Raw genomic sequence first — 20,000 nt, 5'->3', positions numbered from 1 at the left:
GTGATGGTCGGAGGTAGGGCTGAACGATATATCGTTATCGTATCGATATCGCAATATGAACATTCAGGACATTAGTTTCTCAAAATCAACGATATCAAGATTTCCCCTGCTTGCCCTGCGTGTAAGCTTGCCCATGCACAGGTAAGGCCAGCCAACCACAAACCTTGTTTACTGGTTGACAGTTGATGGCAGAGGGCGGTTGCAGAATCTGCACAAACGAGTTTAGTGGTAGTGGCAGTGAGTTCTCATAAATAAAACTGCATTTTTTTACATCCTTTTGTATTATGATGTGTTTATTTTTCTGAAAAATGCTAAACTTTCACTGAATCCATTGTATATAACGTATCGATATCGAGATATCTGGCATGGATATTGAGATATGAAATTTTGCCCATATCGTTCAGCCCTACTCGGAGGGGCCGATGGCGCAGATTGGCAGCCTCGCTTCCGTCAGTCTGCCCCAGGGCAGCTGTGGCTACAGTAGTAGCTTGCAATGTAAAGCGTCTTTGCGTGTCCAGAAACGCGCTATATAAAACCAATGCATTATTATTAAAATGTAGTTACAGTAGTTACATTTGGCCATCATTACACAAAGGCATTAGCATTTAGCTGTCACAAAAGTGAAATGTTGAATATTATTACCTGCATATGCCTGCTACAATGTGGACCGAAGACCGCTCTTGCCAGCTGTTGGCTTTCGCACCACCACATCACTCACAGGTTCTGGATGAATTCCCTGAAACCAATGGTGAAATATATTCATTTTTGCAGAGAGTTGTAGTAATACACAGTCTGTTTGTGTGTGTTGTCTTTTTTATTAATTTCAGGACAAACAAAAAAGACAACATACGGTAAACACAAGCACTTAATGAAAACAGAGTAAATAAACTACCTTATTAAACACCCACCTGAGTTCTTGCTCTACGCCATTGCTGTAGATTGCTTGTGCAGGCCAGAGATGGAGGGACAGTCTGCAGGCCATACTGTGTATAATGCGCTGTCTGATGAAGTAGGGCCACAGCGTGGTTGCAAAATCCTTTTCCTGGCGCACAGCTACAGGAAAACGCCATCAGACATCCACTGTCAACAGCAAGCGTCATCTGTATAGAAATGGATAAGAATGATGAACATGACATCACAGAATTACATCACTGTCAGTGGTAAGAGATGGTAACAGCTTATAGCAAAGGGATTTTGCAGTGCACCCACCACCACCCTTTTTTTTCCAAAATAACTAACTTTTACAATATATTTTCACACACACACACAGACACGACTTTATTCAGTACAATAGAAATACACCGCACAAAGCTGGTTTGGTTGAGTGGGGATGCACTCTTCTGGCCACAGATCTATTATAGAAACAGATAACATAGCAGTAGAGACTTATAACCTATGGAATGAATTGAAATAAAAGGACAAAGAAAAAGAACGGAGTCGAGGCTCCTGTATAAGAAAAGGCTAGGATGAACAGCACGTCAGCAGAGAGAGCTGCAGCAGCAGCTGCAACGGCAGGGCATTTATGCTCTCTGTGGTCAAACCTCTAGTTTATGAGGCTCCTCGCTTTTCCTCTGTGACCAGTCGCACCTTGCTCTCACTGACACCTGGCCATTTAATGCATTTGATACTATGATGACGATAAGACACGCACAAAACACATTAGCTGAGAGCTAACGCTGTTAGCTGTTGGGCTAATCAATGATAGCATTCGTCTAATATCATATCTGAAAGACGTTCACTTAAACAGCCATAAAGAGAGCGAACGGTTGTCGTCATGCTGCAAATGAAACTTAAGTGTTTGGATTCGGTTATCAGGATCTACACATGAAAAAGTATGCCTAAATACAGTCACTAGGGTTCAGCAGCACTTAGGCTAACATGCTAACTCTCTACTTACCTTCGTGTTTTTCTATGAAGTTTTCGTGGAAATACTTGTATCCTTTCTTCATCTTTGACTTTTTTGTCACTGACTTCTCTTCTACTGTCCTTTCCACATCAGCGAAGGAAATGCTGGGGAAATGTTGGAGACATGTACTTAAAACGCGATCCATCTCAGAGAAAATGAATGGACTTGGCACTGGACCGGAAGAAAAGTTACCCACTGATTGCGTATTTCCGGTTTTTTGAAAAAGGCCCATTCATGTACAGTAGGTATTGACAATGAGCAATTAGCTCATTGCTTGACACAACTGGGTTTTTGTGCATTCTTACTTGAGGTTCTGAAGTTTTCTATAAGTACAATAGGAGACAGAGCCTTTTAGTTATAGGGCTCCTCTCATTTTGAACCAGCGCTTACAGGTGCTAATCAAAATTAAAGCCGCAAGCGGCATTGGTCGGGACCGAGCCTCCCCACCAGCCCGCGACTGAGACGTCCTCGTACCTTGCTGAAAGACGTCCAGGTCATAGGGACTATTGCTACTCTGTAATCATCCATTTTCATGATTTTACCTCATTTTCTGTTGTAAAAGGAATTTTGGGCTTTTATTTTTGAAAGGTAGTACATGCTGTCATTAACACTGGTGAACCCAAAATTGTTCATGTGTCTCGTTTTAAATGTCATTTTTCGCAAAATTTTGACTTTTATTTTGAAAGGGTTTGAGGCTCTTATTTGTGACAGTCTGACAGTCAATTCTTCTGCACTCCAGCAACCTTTTAAACCTCGATGAGAGGTTTGAACTTTCTACGATATTCCTGCGGGCCGTGGTGACCATCTTAGCTTTTCTAGGTGGCAATAGAGAGCAGATGGGGTTAATTTTTCTATTTTTTTTAATTTTTCACCAGTCCAGATGTGCGTGCCAAATTTGATGAGTTTTCGTGCATATTTAGGGGGTCAAATTTGAGTTTGTTTCTGTGACGGAATAATAACTAGCATATAGCTATTGGCATCTGTCATCCGTTAGCGTTGTTCTTTTTAGCACTGTTAGCAGCTGCCATCCTTTAAAATGAAGATGTTAGCATCTCATCTATTAGCATGTAGCTGTTAGAATCAATCTTCTATTCATTTCCATGGAAATGTTAGTATCCCATCTACTAGCATGTAGCTGTTAGCATCTCACATGCACTAACATGGAGTTGTTAGCTTCTCCCATCTCCTTTTAAGAGTTACTGAATGAAGGCACTGAGAGTCAGAGTCTGATTGACGGCTGCTGTCAGCTGTGTAACTGCACTGCATGTCCATATATGGTCATGTCAGTTAGAGTGTGAGAGAGGAGAAAATAAAAGTTTCTGTTTGGGAAACGACTGCTCCTTGTTCCATTCATGTTTGGCAAAACTGAACAAAAAAATTTCACGTTTGAAAGGAAATTTCGTTGTCTTTCAGTTGGTGAGGCTTTCAGAGCAGTCAGACTTTTAGTTTGGACCATAGAGGCCTCAGTTTGTGGAAAGTGTGAGATTTTCCCCCATCTGGCACCATTATAACTGAGAGCAAAAAAATGCAGAGTGCACACCTTTTCATTCTCGCGAAAACTGCCATGTATCAAGATATTTCCCCCACTTATGTTACATCATCTTGTTCGGGAGGACCTGGTGACGCTTTACGTGTGCTTGGTTTGTTGATAGGAGTCACGTTTTAGCCACATTCAATGCTTGTTTGAGGAGCTGAAAAAAGGTGACTTTTTTCCTTTTTCCCTCATTATAACAGATGAGGGCAGGAGCAAGGCAGGTTTCAGAGTTCCAACTTAGAGGGCCAACTTTTTTCGTGAGAAGTGATTTTCAGCAAAATTTTACTTAGAAAGGGAAATTGCGGACTTCCTGTTGGATTTAGGTCTGGGGTGTCAGCGCGTGAATTTTAAGTCTCGATGAGACGAACACGTGAAAGTTGGTGTGATCTCTCTACGAAATTCCTGTGGGGCGCAGCGATCATTTTAGTGTGTCTAGGTGGCGCTAGAGAGCAGATGGGGTCAGTTTTTCCATTTTATCAAATGTTTTGCCGGTCATGATTTGCGTGCCAAATTTGGTGAGTTTTCGTGCATGTTTAGGGGGTCAAATTTGGGTTTGTCTCTGCGTCAGAATAATAATAACCATGAAAAAAAAAAAAACAACAACAACGAAAAACAATAGAAACCTTGCCCTCCGGGCATGGTGGCCTCTGGGCTCGGTCCCTAAAAATTAGAATATCAAGAAAAAGTTGATTTACATGAGTAATACAATTCAAAAGGTGAAACTTGTCTAATGTATACATTCATTCCACACAGACTGATATATTTCAAGTGCTTATTTATTTTATTTTTGATTATTAGAACTGAAAACTAACTACCCCCCCCCCCCCCCACCCCCCACCCCCCCACCCCCCCCCCCACCCCCCCCCCCCCCCCCCACACACACACACACAATTCACTATCCCAGAAAATTAGAATATTCTAAAAAGGGTCAGTATTGAAGACACTCAATCAGCCTAATAACTCAAAACACCTGCAATGGCCTTTAAATGGTCAGTCTAGTTCTGTAGATTCTGGCAAAAAGAGAGAAGACCGTGCTGGAGGAGACGCACCGGCAGTCCGGCTGAGATTCATGGCGCTAACGATGCTAACAGGCTAACCTTGCCAGTTACCGGGACAGAAAGCTCAAACCAGGTGAAAGAGTGAAACCAGACACAAGCATCGCTTCACCCCGACTCACTCTCACCAATTTCTGGTCATAAACTTGTGATCAGCTGCTCGAAGCCGGAAGTTTTTGGAGCTAAATGCTAACTCTGCCGGATAATATGGCGGAGGGTGCAGCAGCATGCACTTCTGCTGCTCTTGCCCGGTCAAGGCAAAAACCTGAAATCCACAGGACTGTGGACGGGAAAATAATTGTGGAGGATGAACTCTAAAAAATTTCTTGCTGTGAAATCTAGAACTCTGAGCCAGGATGAAATTGTCCTTCTGGCAGCAAACGCATTTGAGACTGAACAGCTTGAGGCCTCTAAGAATGTTCTGTTTGAGCTATGCCCAACAAAGCAACGCAATGTGTCGCACAAAGGCGCGCAAAAGGACTTAAAAAATATCAAGAGCTGTCTGAAGGTTCTGAATGAATGTGGGGAGGATGTTCCACATTTTGTGTCACACTACTTGGATGATTTGCCTCCAGTGAGTTTTACTACCCTGGATGTTTGTGGGTTACTCAAGAGAATGGAGCAACTACAGGCTGATATCGGAGCTATGAGAAAAGCGTTACGTGTCCAAGTGGATATATGTCATGATCTCCGTGTGATTTCAACCGATGTAAACCAACGGTGTCATGCCTGGAGAAGGCCGTGGAAGTGGAACGGAATGTGGCGCAGGGCGCGCACGGAGAGCAGAGGGAGGAGTACAGCGACACGTTGGACGCGGCACCTCTGACAACAGCTCCGGCGCGTGGCGGGAGAGGCGACGAGGAAGGAGCGCTTGCATCGAGCAGCAGCGGTGAGCAAAATCCAGCCGAGAAGGTTCTGCAAGTGCCTGGATCTCCATTAGCTCCTGGACCCCCGAATCGGAGCACGGTTGCAAAAAGATCAAAACGACAACCTGAGTCTAAAATGGGAGCACGCACGACTCCTGAGGTGAAGAATCCAAAAGGCCTGGCGATTGTTGGGATGGGAGCAGCAAGCCACATAAAGACAGTGACCACAAAGCTGGTGAGTGTTTTTGCCTCAAAATTTTCACCTGACCTGGATGAACTCACACAAACTGACTATCTTAAAGCTCAGTTGTGCCTTAAGGTAGAGTGTCAAAAGATTGTCACTGTTAACAGTAGATTCGCCTCATTTAAAGTTACGGCGGAATGCAGAGATGTAATGGAAATCTACAACCCTGACATCTGGCCTGTGGGTGCCTATGTACAGCATTTCTATGAACCACGTAACAAGGCTCGCATCACTGGCTCAGATAGTGCTGCTTTAGGTGGGCAGGGTGGGGCTTTATCAGCCGATGGCTCCAAGGCTTCATAATATAAAGCTATGAATTTGAAAATACTGTCGTACAACTGTCGTGGCCTCCGTTTGGGACAGAATATCGAAGATGGAGCACATTGTGTTGTTGTAGACCAACTGCTAGAACAATGCGATGTGTTGTGTTTACAAGAGACGTTTTTGACGAAACAGGAGTTTGTGGGGTACATGCTCTGTACATGCTCACTTCCATGGGGCTGGTGAGTCTCGTGTGGATAGTGGTGATGGTATAATACGTGGCCGTGTTCCTGGCGGAGTTGCTATCCTGTGGAATAAAAACCTTGACTCTTGTGTCAATGTAATCAGACTTGAGAGTGATTGGTGCATAGCAATACAACTGATGGAGGAAGGTAGGGAACTTTTCGTCCTAAACGTTTATACTCCATACTCCAGGCTTCTGTAGAATGGATCCTTGCAGGTAGACCCAGATTTGGGCCTGTTTTTGAACAATGAAGGATTACAAATGCACAGTGTAAGTATGCAGTACGCTATATTTCTAGAAATGAAAGAACAATGAGAGCTAACTCTCTAGCCAGGAGGCTAACATCTAATAATTCACATGACTTTTGGAAAGAAGTCAAAACCTTGAGTGCAGGTAAAACATCTCTACCCTCTGTAATCGACGGTGTCTCTGGCACTGCTAATATCTTAGAACTATGGAAAAATCATTACAGCAGATTTGTCTGTCAGATTTACTGTGTCCCGAGTAAATGTGATTCTATTAATTATGTTGACGATGTTGATTTGGTTATGACACATGATGTTGCTGAAGCAATAACAAATTTATCAATTAACAAAACGGCTGGTTCAGATGGTATCTCAGCTCAACATCTAAATTTAGCAAGCGTGAGACTTGCCCCACTGTTGTCTCTCTGTTTTACTGCTTTTCTTGTGCATGGATTCTTACCTGATCCCATGGTAAATGTCCTGTTGGTTCCAGTTATTAAGAACAAAACTGGTAAAATTGGTTGTTCAGACAATTATAGGCCCATAGCCCTGGCTAGTGTAATGTCCAAAATCATTGAGAGTATCCTGTTGGGCAGGCTTGATAAGTTCATCAGAACCACAGACAATCAGTTTGGCTTTAAGGCCAACCTAGGAACATGTGTATATATGCACTTAAAGAAAATATTTTTAAGCATAGAAAGCAAAACTCTTCAGTCTTTGTTTGCTTCTTAGATGCATCCAAAGCTTTTGACAGGGTAAATCACAAAAAGCTGTTTATGAAATTACGTGCAAAAGGTGTACCCAGCTATATAGTGCGCTTGCTGGCATACTGGTACGAGCAACAAGCAGTCCAAGTAAAATGGGGAAACAATCTGTCTACCCCCTTCAATGTTAGCAATGGTGTCAGACAGGGAGGAATTCTGTCCCCAGTGCTATTCAATTTGTATTTCGATGAATTGTCAACTAAACTAAGAGCTTGCAATACTGGCTGTGTTAATGGAAACATTGTTATGAATCATTTAATGTATGCAGACGATACAGTATTATTTTGTCCGAGTACAGCTGGTCTACATCAGCTACTCAACATATGTTCTGCCTATGGCCTGGTACATGATATCAAATTTAATACTGCCAAGAGTGTGGTTATGATTTGTAAAACTAAGGAGGACAAGTCTATGCTGTTTCCTGAATTTCATCTGTCTCATAATGTTTTGACTCTTGTTGATAAATTCAAGTACCTTGGGCACATCATCACTGAGGATTTGTCAGATGATGAGGACATTTACAGACAATGCTATATGCTCAGGCTAATACTCTCGCAAGGAGGTTTAGCTTGTGCACTGAAAATGTAAAATTAACCTTGTTCAAGGCCTACTGTACCCCATTATACACGGCTCACCATTGGACTAAATATAAGAAAGCCAGCCTGCGCAAGCTGCAGGTGGCCTATAATGATGCCCTGCGTGTGCTTTTGAGAAAGCCGAGATGGACTAGTGCCACAGAAATGTTTGTCAATGCTAGAGTTAACACTTTACAGGCACTTTTACGAACTCTGATGTATAATTTTGTTTGTAGACTCAGCAGGTCTGAGAATGAAATGATTGTCTTACAAATGTCACATTGAGCGTTACACGTTTTCAGTCTGATTTTTGGAGACACTGGTATGCATGTCTTTTTAACATGACAATTTAATTGTCGGGTTTTTTTTCCTTCTTTTGTTTACATTGTTTGTCTGTTGTTTCTTTTTAATGGACTGAGCGTCTGGAATAAAGATGAATTGAATTGAATTGTAGGCGACACAATCATGGGGAAGGCTGCTGACCTGCCAGTTGTCCAAAAGACCATCATTGACACGTTACGCAAGGAGGGCAAGACAATAAAGGTAATTGCAAAAGAAGCTGGCTGTTCACAGAGCTCTGTGTCCAAACACATTCGAGAGGCAAAGGGAAGTAAAAGATGTGGTAGAAAAAAATGTACAAGCACTAGGGACAACCGCACCCTGGAGAGGATTGTGATACAAAACCCATTGAAAAATGTGGGGGAGGTTCACAAAGAGTGGACTGCAGCTGGAGTCAGAGCTTCAGGATCCACTACGCACAGACATATGCGAGACATGGGTTTCAGCTGTTGCATTCCTTGTTTCAAGCCACTCTTGACCAAAAAACAGCGTCAGAAGTATCCCGTTTGGGCTAAAGACAAGAAGGACTGGACTGCTGCTAACTGGTCCAAAGTCATGTTCTCTGATGAAAGCAAATTTTGCATTTCCTTTGGAAACCAGGTCCCAGAGTCTGGAGGAAACAAGGGGAGTCACAGAATCCATGTTGCTTGAGGTCTAGTGTCAAATTTACACAGTCAGTCATGGTTTGGGATGCCATGTCATCTGCTGGTGTTGGTCCTTCGTGTTTCCTGACGTCCAAGGTCAACGCAGCCATCTACCAGGAAGTTTTAGAGCACTTCATGCTTCCTGCTGCTGAACCGTTTTATGGAGATGCAGATTTCATTTCAAACAGGACTTGACACCTGCACATAGTGCCAAAGCTATCAGTACCTGGTTTAAGGACCATGGTATTAATGACTGGTCAGCAAACTCGTCTGACCTTAACCCCATAGAAAATCTATGGGGTACTGTGAAGAGAAAGATGCAATACACCAGACCCAGCAATGCAGAAGAGCTGAGGGCCACTATCAGAGCAACCTGGGCTCTCATAACACCTGAGCAGTGTCACACACTGATCGACTCCATGCCACGTCACATTGCTGCAGTCATTCAGGCAAAAGGAGCCCCAACTAAGTACTGAGTGCTGTACATGTACATACATTTCATGTTTATATTTTTCAGTTGGCCAGCATTTCTAAAACTCCTTTTTTTGTATAGTCTTAAGTATATTTCTAATTTTCTGAGACAGTGAATTTGGGTTCTTTATTAGTTTTCCATTCTAATCACCCAAAATAAAATAAACACTTGAAATATATCAGTTTGTGTGGAATAAATGTATACATTAAACAAGTTTCACTTTTTGAATGGTATTACTGAAATAAATCAACTTTTTCGTGATATTCAAATTTTCTTCTAGTGAAGTTGCTAGAGTTTAAGACTTTTGGAAGACCTACACTGAATTTTTTTCCTTTCTCACTCGCCATATATTCACTGTTACATTTCACATTTGTTTCTCCCCTCTATAGCGCTCTCGCTCTCTCTCTCTCCCTCCCTCTTTCTCTCTCTCTCTCCATTTCCATTTCCCCCATGGAATTAAAATGTGTCTCAGATGATCCAAGCTCAAATGACGAGCCCTACCAACATGTGTGAACAGGTACTAATACATATTCAAGCAAACCACTTCGGAGGTGCTCTGGTCCACTTATGATTGCATGTTTGGTAGTGGGAACAATGTGCATCTTGAATGAGACATCGCTGGAAAACAGCTGGAAGCCATTAACTGCTGCTGGCTGGTTTAATTTCATATCATTCAGTGATTGGTGGAATCGCTAAAACCCACCTCCTTAGGGCGACTTTTCAGTCACTCCAAGCTGTTTTTCTGCTCTTTCATTGCAGATATTTTTTAGGAAATGAAGCACATACATTGTTATTTAATTGTCGTTTAGTATTAGAGTTTAATTTGTCTTGATTCTGAGTTGCAGGAGGGCGGTGCCAAATGTCATCAATCGCTCAGCCAAGTGAAGTGAAGGGGTTACTGGAGTCCAGTGTGAAGCAGTTCGCCTGGTGCGCGTGATACGGACAAGTGGAAACACGATTGCATCTGACCTCCTTTGAGGTCTAAAATGTGCGCTAGATGTCTCTCTATGACATTTGATGACACAGTCTTAAATGATAATAGTGTCTTTATTATCACAATCATTTATTTAGAATTTCAAAAAAGTATTTATTCTTTTTCTGATTGGGGGGAACCTTTGTTACAGCAAGTTTTTAATTATTTAACCATAAAACATTCTTGATAATCTGTGAAAAAAATCGATCACTTCGTCTTCTTGCCTTTTGGCCTTTTGGTCTTCACCCGGGTGTTGGAGGCTTCATCCTGTGAAACAACAGTAGAGGGTAAGATTACAGAAGAAACAGACTAATGATTATGCTATATTAGCGCTCCATGTAATGGTACCAATGTTTTTCCCAGTGCTGCTTCAAGGCTCATAAGAGTCTCTTCGCTAACTCCTGCTGTGTGTGCAATGGTGCAAATTACAATGCATTGATTGGCACAAACTATACTGTTTTATACTGATGTCTTCCAAACATCACGTCAAGCTAAGCACTGCATTCCTAAGTACTCTCATTAAGCACCCCCCCTCCACTAATTACTGCACCGACAATTGGTGACAGTTCTATGAGACACAGCAGAGTAGCAAATGCTTTTTTTTTCTAAATGTGACATTTTCTAATATTCATGCACTTTTTCACAACTCATTATGCTCTCCAATCCCTTAGCCTCTTTTGTTTTAACACCTTATAAGAATTCAAAATATTTCCTATAATGAGTTGGTTTTCCTTGGAGTTTTACTTAAAGAACAACTAACCCCCAAATCACTTTTTGTTTGTTGATAAACTGTATAAATACATGTCTTATATTGTTGTCTACGCGTTTCTGACATTACTTTTACAATTTAGTGCAAACTTGTTTAAAATCCTATTTTTGTGACAAAAACCGTCTCAGTACCGCCCCAAATGGTTTAACTGCATTTACTACATTTGAATTTCGCAGTTGACTGGATGACGGCATCCAACGCACGCTTCGCCCACGCTCCTGCATCCATCGTACGTCATCGAGTACAGCCCTATATAAGCAGATGCCTCCCATTCGGCCCTGCAGAGCGTCAGCCGCCTCGGCTGCAGTAGCACCGGCTTCGGTCAGCGCTTGAGCCATGGGCTCAAACTGATGCGGCTCTGGGCCCTGCGCTGCCGAGTTATCCCCTGCATCAGGGGAAGGTGGAGGAGAAAAGTCCTCCACCTCGAACGAGCTGTTGCTAGCACTAGCACTGTGGTTGCTGCCACTTTCCATTTTCAAAAATAACGGATACGTCAATCATGTCTGTCAGCGTGCGCTGTCACAACAACTCAGATCTGTATACATGAACACTAAATAAAATGATCCACGTTTAATCCCTGTATACGTGGGCCGAAGCTGAAGTGGATTATACAGCATCTATGACATGCTTTTTCTAACTTTTCAGGCTCTGGTCTTTCACTCATTCAGCGCCTACCAGTGTGTTTTTATCTGCTTGACATTCGCTAAAACAGTCATTCAAACATGAGGGAGTGCATTTGTAGAAGAAAAGAATCCGCCCATATAACACAAATTGCTGTCTTCCACTGTTTATATCAAGCAGATTATCAGTCAGGGCAGACTATCTCATACAATCCAATCCCAACTTTAATCCAACCTGAGTGAATCGGATCCACTTAGGTGTCTATATGAGACTTTTACAATCTGAATGACGTCACAATCTGATTAAAAGGAGGATTTTTGGACCCATGTGAACGGGGCTAGTAACTGCTTGTACTCCTCAGGTGTACAGTTGTTGCTTTGGCTCACTTTCATTACTATTGTTCATTTTCCTTCTTTGTGCCATTCTGGTATTCAAATGGAGATTTTTGCATTCACGTGAAGGGAATGGCACTCTCCTCTCTGTTCCATTGTCAGCTGTTGTCTACTATTGCATTGCAGGCCATTGTCTTGTTTTCACTCCACTGTACAATCACTGGGGCAGGGATTGGTAACTTCTGCAAACACTGTGGTTTACAGAATCAAAAATAAGGGAAAATTGCAGAAGCTGACCTGAAGCTTTCTTGAGTGGACAGCAGGAAGTTTTGGCTTCTCATGAGAAAGACTTCCTCACATATGAAAATGAAATTTGGTGTACAATGAGGCTCAATCTTGACTATTTCTGGCTCAGACTACCAGGACTGAAAAAATATTTACAACTCTGCTTTGCATGTCTGTAAGATGGTAGGAGACAGACAAATGAAAGAAACAAGAAACTGTGCTTTTGTAACCCTGCTTTCTCAATGAAATATTATTATAATACCCTCAATAATTTAAGATCCAAGGCTGCACAAATCACAGCAATACTGATAGCATATGCAATGCTATTATTATTGCAATTACCTGCAAAATTCAACAAAGCTCACAGAACAACACAGCAAGCAAAGCCACTGAATTGTACATAAATCTTTCCTTCTTTATTTTGCTGTTTTTCATGTTTTCCATTCCTTCATGTGTCCTGATGTTGTCATTCTTGCTGTGATGTGCATTCCCTCTGTGCCTCATGTTTGTCTAAACATTTGTCTCCTTTTGAATTTGGTCAGGACTGTAGCTTTTGTTTCAGTTTTGTGAAAGAAATTCAGGATGTCATATTTCTAATGTAATTAAACAACCTGCTTTCAGTTGAATCTGAGTAAATCACCATGTACAAATACAGATGTTGCTGGCTTTCCTCCATCCACTGAAGTGCATGTTCTCCCCCTTTATTGTCCCCCCGGCTCCAAATTCGGGGATGACCTTACCACCTTTCACAGAAAAGCTAAAAGCACTTCTCTAGTATATGGTGTTATCCATTCAGGTGAATAAATCTAACTTTGATGATCAGTTCTCATTGCATAGAGCTGTGAATCCCAAACTATGGTATGTGTACCACTAGAGGGGCAAATCATAAATGTATATTATTAAAAACGGAACTATTTGAAAATATATTATATGACATTTCTATCTAAAATAAGTCTGTAAGTGGAAAGTCTATCATTAATAGGGTAAGGCAGCCAGAATGGTGATATTTGGAGAGATTTTTTTTTTTCTCAGAAGTTACACACTGTGAAAAGTTTGATAAACATTGTGATGATATTGGCAAAAACCTTGAAAGGTCAGGCCCAACCTCTGGAGCCACTCTGAAGGGAGTCACGGACTCTGTGTTGGAAACTAACGGAAAAGGAAAGATTCAGAATGAAAGCATTTTTCCAACAGAGGTGGGTTGAAACATTTCAAGGTTTCTACAGAAGAAACATCAAATCACAACATTAATGCTGTATGATTGAACTGTAAGTAAAACTAACATCAATAATTTCCAATTATCATCAAATCTTAGAATGCAAGTTACAATTGCTTTGAGGAAAAATCTGTCATTTTAGAATTTTAATCTGTTGTTTTCTTTATCATCTCATCAATGCTTCAGAAAGCCTTTATCCCCATTCCTTCTATTTTATGAAAATAATAAGTGGTCCTGGATAATTGCTTTATTTGAACTTCCGCTGACCTCAGTCAAGAAAAACTGCCTATTTGTAATATTTTATCTTTTTTTCTCATGCTCTTTTCGAAAGCATTCCTTCTCCAAAGGGAGTTAAATTCTCACAGCTATTAGAGTGATGTGTGTTTGGTGTCCAGGTGGCGCTAAGAGAGGGGATGAACTGCAGAGCTCATTTGTACAGCGTTTTGAAATACGATACCTTTAGGAGTAGGTTTGCAGTACCTTTAATCTACTTGAGGCTGCTGCACAAAGGTCAATCATATTATTGGAGAGATAACTTTTTGCAGAAAACAAAGACAACTTCAAAGCAGGCTGGACATAACTTCAGTCTGGTGAAAGTGTGTTTCATCTTCAAAACATGTGGCAACAACACACTACAAATGAAACCGCATCTTTAATGTGGAGGCTACTGAAGAGTTCCTGTAGAGGCACATCTCATGCTGGGGAAACACAGCATATTTACAACACATTGATTTCTCACTGTAACTATAAATACAGTAGAGTGACAGTGCAACTGTATGGCTCAATTTCCAGTCATTGCACCTGTCTTAACATGAGAAACACTTGGGAGTTGGTCTATTATATTCCATGATTCCCACTGGCTTTATGACACATAAGTTGTCCGAAAACTTATATTTGATTGATGACATGTCAGCAGAAGAAGACAGAGTGTTTATGTAAAAGGCCCAGAGAGCATCTCACCGTAGAGCCAACGTATCCCTCCTCCACCAGGATGTTTCTGGCACAGTTGTTGATGTGTTTGAAGCGGTCAGGACCCAACAAAATACCTCCATACCAACGGGAGACCACCACCATGACATTACGCACATCCAGAATCTGTGGTGAGAGACAAACAAGTGGTGAAAAAGAAGTGAGTGTGAATTTGAACAGCAGGACATTGGTCCAAACAACAAATAAAGCCATAAATACATTGTGATGCTCCATCATAATGCTTTTAACTACTGTTTTCATTCTATAATATATTTGGTGGATTAATCTTTTATGTCAATAATGTCATTTAAAAAAATGCAATGGAGAAATTATAGTATGTGTCTCATTTTAATTATAACATTAGGAAATGAAACAATATACCAGCAAGACAGAATGGAACAATTAGCAGCTGTTCTCAGTCAAGTTAAACAGCCAGCCACGATGAGAGTAAATCCAAATGCTGTGATTTAGCTACCTTTCCTTTTGGAAGTCCAATATTTAGTGACACTCATCATTCTGATTTTTTGTTTCATTGCCTCATCTCTCTCTCTCTCTCTCTCTCTCTCTCTCTCTCTCTCTCTCTCTCTCTCTCTCTCTCTCTCTCTCCCTCCCTCTCCCTCCCTCTCCCTCCCTCCCAGTAATAATATTAGAGCTAGAATTAAATGTTGAAACCTTTTATTTTGATTTTGATTCCAAAACATATCTGAAATTAAAAAAAAAGTGAAAAATTTACACTTGTTAAGAAAGCTACAAAAAAAAAAAAAAAAAACCCTCTATGATTGTCAACAGGGGGTCCACAGACCCCAAATATTTGCCTGTTCTCTAAAGCATATCAGGCTCTTTATTGAGCAGAGCAGAGCTGAAAAAATGCCCATTGCCTTTACTCTGACTGCTGTTTGTGAGAATCTGCGTGCCCAACAGCGTTTGGCTTCACTGTGAAATTCTAGTTTACCAGGAGGAAAAGTTGAGAAGCACGGTCGGTTCTACATGCTGCATACTTTAAATACACTGTTGCGGCGCTACTCTTACTCTCAAGGTGGTGATTAGGACAAAGTTAGTTTTGTAACGACGTTACATAAGGCGAAAATTCCTACCAAGCAATTAAAAAAACAGAAATAAGTCAATGCAAGCTCAGACAACGTAAAATTGTTGCTCTGATCAATATTTTACAATGCAAAAGGAATAAACGATTGTGTTTAAAGGTCATGCCTCGCTGACGAACAAACTCATAATTAGAACTCCTCTCTGCAGCTGTCCTTCAGCCTCCAGAAGATCTTCATAAAAGCATTTCCCAGTGCAGCAGAGCAGTTTGTTTCAGAGCAACAATAATTCGACATTAGCTCGCCAGTATTTTGAGAGCGAAACCATCTTTCATTCTCTGCGAGTTCATCACAAAGCACAATCGCGTTAACTGAGGCTTCATTAGATTTTGTATATTCATGGGCAGTCGATACTTGCCACAGGTTACTTGTCTTCATCTAAGCTCTCCGGCACAGACAATTAAACAATTGCAACACACTCTCAACCTCACACAACTACAGAAACCACTTCATGCAACACAACAGATGAATAATAAGGTAGAATTTCGATTGCAGGTTATCCACGCGTGTGTGTGTGTCCGTGTGTGTTGTCCGAGATCAACACAACATTGCTGATCTCTCTACCATCCTGTAGACCTTCCCGTTCATTCTGGCTGGTATCTTTCTATCAAAGCTAATTCCTGGCAGTCACCTCCATCCAGCACACTGCAGTTTATCCTTTCATGTCTTCTGAGAGCAAACAGTATGGCAAAATTATAAATTAAAATAAAATTAAAGACATAAGGGTGGGGGGAGGCAATCTCCAACTCTGAAAGTGTGTGCCTTATCTGTGCAACAACCTTATTACAGGCCACAGATGTCTGTCAGATACAATCACCACACTGCTGGTAAGATTCACCTTCAGATGTGACTTGTGTCACACTTTATAATGATGGCAGCGTCACAACTCTAGTGCCCCGTTTACTTCACCAAACCAATATAAAGCAGAATACCGGTAATTGCTGTGTGGGGAACAGAATGACTTCCCGCCACCGGATGAGAGCTGTTAAGTTAAGAGAAACTACTCATCTTCACTGACCAGAATTATTACATTTCCGGAGGAAAACATAGCATTTACTATTTGCAAAACATGTTTGTTTTTTTTTCTGAATAGTGGGAAAACATTCAAGTTTTAACGAGACAAACTATGGAATAAATCTGTGATCATGCAGCGGGGAACCTGCATAGTTGAAAGTGCAATTTCTCCCTTTATAGCATATAAATAAAGAGGAAATATGGCTTATTATATTTAACAGGCTGTTCATCAACCAATAGAAGAAGGATACGAAGTTTAAGAACATATTTTCTTCATACCACAATCATGCACATTGGTTGCAAGTTAGTATGCTTTTTTTTTAACACCAACTATAACTGTGACTATACAGCTATTTCACTAAAATGGGCAGAGAGAGTGTCACCATTCAAGTATATGAGTACGTGCAAGAATATCAGATTATTTTGCTTTCGTATCTTCATTAGTACTAGTGCCAAGTTTAATGTCAGACTTACTTTGGGTGCTCTCCAAAAATACTCACTGTGGTAAACTACAAATTCAACAATACCTGACAGAAGAAACCTTTTCCTCATTCACTACATGATAAAGAATTGTTTGTATTTGAAAGTACTACACTTACCCATTTTGCTTCTACTTCACAAATAGTGAGTCTAATATAACAAATACAACTCTGATATCAATATTAGTCCATGCCAAATATGTCCCATAACCTCAATCAAACACAATACAGTTGAGCTAGAATACTACTTCTACATCATTTTATGTTTTTACTGTATTACTGGTTACAAATTTTAAATCAGAGGGGGCGTGTGAGACAGACAGTTTGTTTCTGCCACCCTCAAAAGTCACATTCATCATTAGGAAGGAGCACCTAGTCTAGCTTTTTCCAGTATCACCAAAGTAACCATTGCATATGTAGTATCGTATTTAATATGATAATTTCATACTAAAAGGGTCTTCATATGGATTCACAAAATTTTCTGCCACACATAATGTCACATCCTGCAGTGTGTCTGTTGAAAATGGTCAATGAGGCTCACTGCAAAGGCATAGCTCCTTCTAAGAAAGAGAAAGAGCCTGGTATTAAATTCCGAGCAATTATTCTTGTTCAGAATTTGTGTTGTTCATGAATTACTTTACAGAAGAGGGTAATTTAGAAAAGAAGTGAACTATGAATCACAAAAAGCTGAAATTCAAAATATGTGCATGCTGGGCCCTTTTCAAGCCGCTTGTGTAAAGACTGACTGGATTTATAACCATCCTTACAACTGTCACAAAATGTGGTTCAGTCAGAGCTTTGGTCCACTTTTCCAGGATAACTTCAACTCTGAATATTACTGAGTGTTTTGATGTTATACTGAGGAGGTCATGAGTGGCATGGTGGTGAGTCTTATCTATTATTGAGCAGTCTGACACTAAATGACCTGGGGGTCATCATAACAAGTAGCATCCAGATGCAATGCTCTGTTTCTCTGTTTCTGGTCGTTTCGAGCTTCATAGATCTTCTCAACAATGTAGGCGTTAAGGTCACAAGAAGTATGCATACAAAACCTTGTCAGCTGCAACAGGACCAGAAGAAAAGGATTTTATGTTGTGAGAAGCAATGTTATGATCAAAGAGAAGGTTTGCTCACAGTAAAGTGTAAGTCTTGAGTGCACTGTTGGACTGTCTATAAAACTTAAAGGGGACATATTATGCTTTTTTCACTTTGTGAAGAGTTTCTTATAGTAGTATGTGTTGCCTTTGCCTCATTGTGACGTTCAAATTTGATAACTGTCTGTTTCCTCCCTGTCTTGCTACACCACATTTTCTGAAAATGAAACTGAAAATAAAGCTGAAACAGTCTGGGTTGGGTCCGCTTACCCTGAATTAATCAGATTTACTCCTTCCCCTGACTGTGCCCCCACTGTGTGTGTGTGTGTGTGTGTGTGTGTGTGTGTGTGTGTGTGTGTGTGTGTGTGTGTTCTTGTATTTCTATCCTTGTCGGGGCCAAATGTCCCCACAAGGATAGCAAAACGTGGAACGACGTGCCTTGTGGGGACCTTTTTCCGGTCCTAAGTAGGAGAAACAGTGTTTTCTTGACCATGTTGTTGTTACTGAAAAAAGTAAAAGTGCAAAATCATTTCTTTAGGGTTAGGCTTTGTTGTGGTGTGGGTTAGGGTTAGGGTAAGGGTCAGGGTTAGGGGCTAGACATGAATGGGAGTCAATGGACGGTCCCCACAAGGATAGAAATACAAGACTGTGCGTGTGTGTGTGTGTGTGTGTGTGTGTGACAGTGGGTGTGGCCAGACACATCCAAGTGCATACCCGAAAGCAGGCTCAGAAACAGCGTGTTCTGAGGAGGGCTCCTCAGAGCGACTTTTTACACCGCTGAAACTCCGAACAAATGATGAATTTGGGGCAAATAAACTTAAATACTATGTATTTTTGCTCCTGAGACCTATATGACGTGACTGAAAATTAGCATAATATTTCCCTTTAAGGTTGGTTCAGCTGTTTATTTGTGATATGTTGGGCTGATGTGTCCTGCATTGCTATACAACACACAGAGCAACTGACACTAATTGAATACCCATCAAAGTGCAAATACATTTTCCAAAATTTCAAATTATTGCATCTAAAATTAAGAGAACAATTTCAGCCTGCAACATATGCAAAACGTCCAACCTGGCATTTGAGAACACCCGTCTGCATCTGGCTGTCAACCACAATTCAGATCCGTCTTTCATTCATCGGCCAACACTTTGACATTCAATGACAAAAATCAGAAATCTAAACGAGGAAACCGAGGCCAAGGCTTGTGCGGAGGCATGGGATGACAAAAGAATAGATCAAGGAGAATGCTCTTCATGTAAATAGCTCTGTATTCTGAACGTATCATGACTCGAAAATTAATCAGCATGCCTGAGCCGAGAGTTGACCTCAAGCTATCGCTTCAATTATAGTAGGTCAGTCAGCTGCAGATAGCGATGGATCAGTGTGTCTTTTCATCTGCTCTTATAGCAGAGAAAAGACAGATATGGAGAGGGGGCACGTATCTCGCACTTTTAAAATTAATTTACTAACTGTATAGTCTAATAATTGTAATGAGAAGGCACAGTAAAATCAATTTAAATTTGTGACCACTTGTCAGCATTAGCATTCTTTGCAGAAACAATTACAGTTTTTAAGTCAACGTAGGTCCAAATATTTGCCTCTTTCACCTATTTCTGAAAGAACGAATGAATGGGTTTATTTAGTCAGTTAGTTACATTCACATGAAATAATAACATAGTTGTTGCTAAATTAGTCAATTGTGTGCATGTGGCATACTGGCCAAACACGTAGTAAATAAATCATTCGCAACTGTAACTCGCAAAAATAGATTAACAGAGCAGCTTTTTGAAAAACAGAAATGAGCTGCATATTTTGAAATCAATTTTCGCATCAGTACAAAGTTCAACTCCAGTGAAAGAAATCTCTCCTTCTAACACCGTTGTTAGCTTTGGGCAGAACAAACCGGGAAAACACCTCACAGGAAGTGACAGCGAGTTTGATCGGAACATACTTTGCTTTAATTTTATAATAAAACAAGTATCTAATTTTCATAATG

At 40.8% G+C, this 20,000-nt stretch overlaps 1 protein-coding gene across 1 annotated transcript in view; it reads right to left on the bottom strand.

The window, feature by feature from the left end:
• Window positions 1–10,197: 10,197 nt before the first annotated feature.
• The window catches only part of impact (impact RWD domain protein), a 39,617-nt gene continuing 29,814 nt past the window's right edge, over window positions 10,198–20,000 (bottom strand). Inside the window, exons 10-11 of the mRNA XM_030083263.1 lie at window positions 14,306–14,440; window positions 10,198–10,389 (exon numbers count right to left, since the gene is read on the bottom strand). Coding sequence (XP_029939123.1) covers window positions 10,330–10,389; window positions 14,306–14,440 — 195 coding nt within the window. The 3' untranslated portion in view covers window positions 10,198–10,329. The remainder of the gene's footprint in view (window positions 10,390–14,305; window positions 14,441–20,000) is intronic.

This window comes from Salarias fasciatus, chromosome 23 (genome assembly GCF_902148845.1).
Source record: "Salarias fasciatus chromosome 23, fSalaFa1.1, whole genome shotgun sequence".
Classification (NCBI taxonomy): Eukaryota; Metazoa; Chordata; class Actinopteri; order Blenniiformes; family Blenniidae; genus Salarias; species Salarias fasciatus.
Note: the sequence above shows the minus strand (reverse complement) of the source record. Positions and strands in the feature narration are given on the sequence as shown.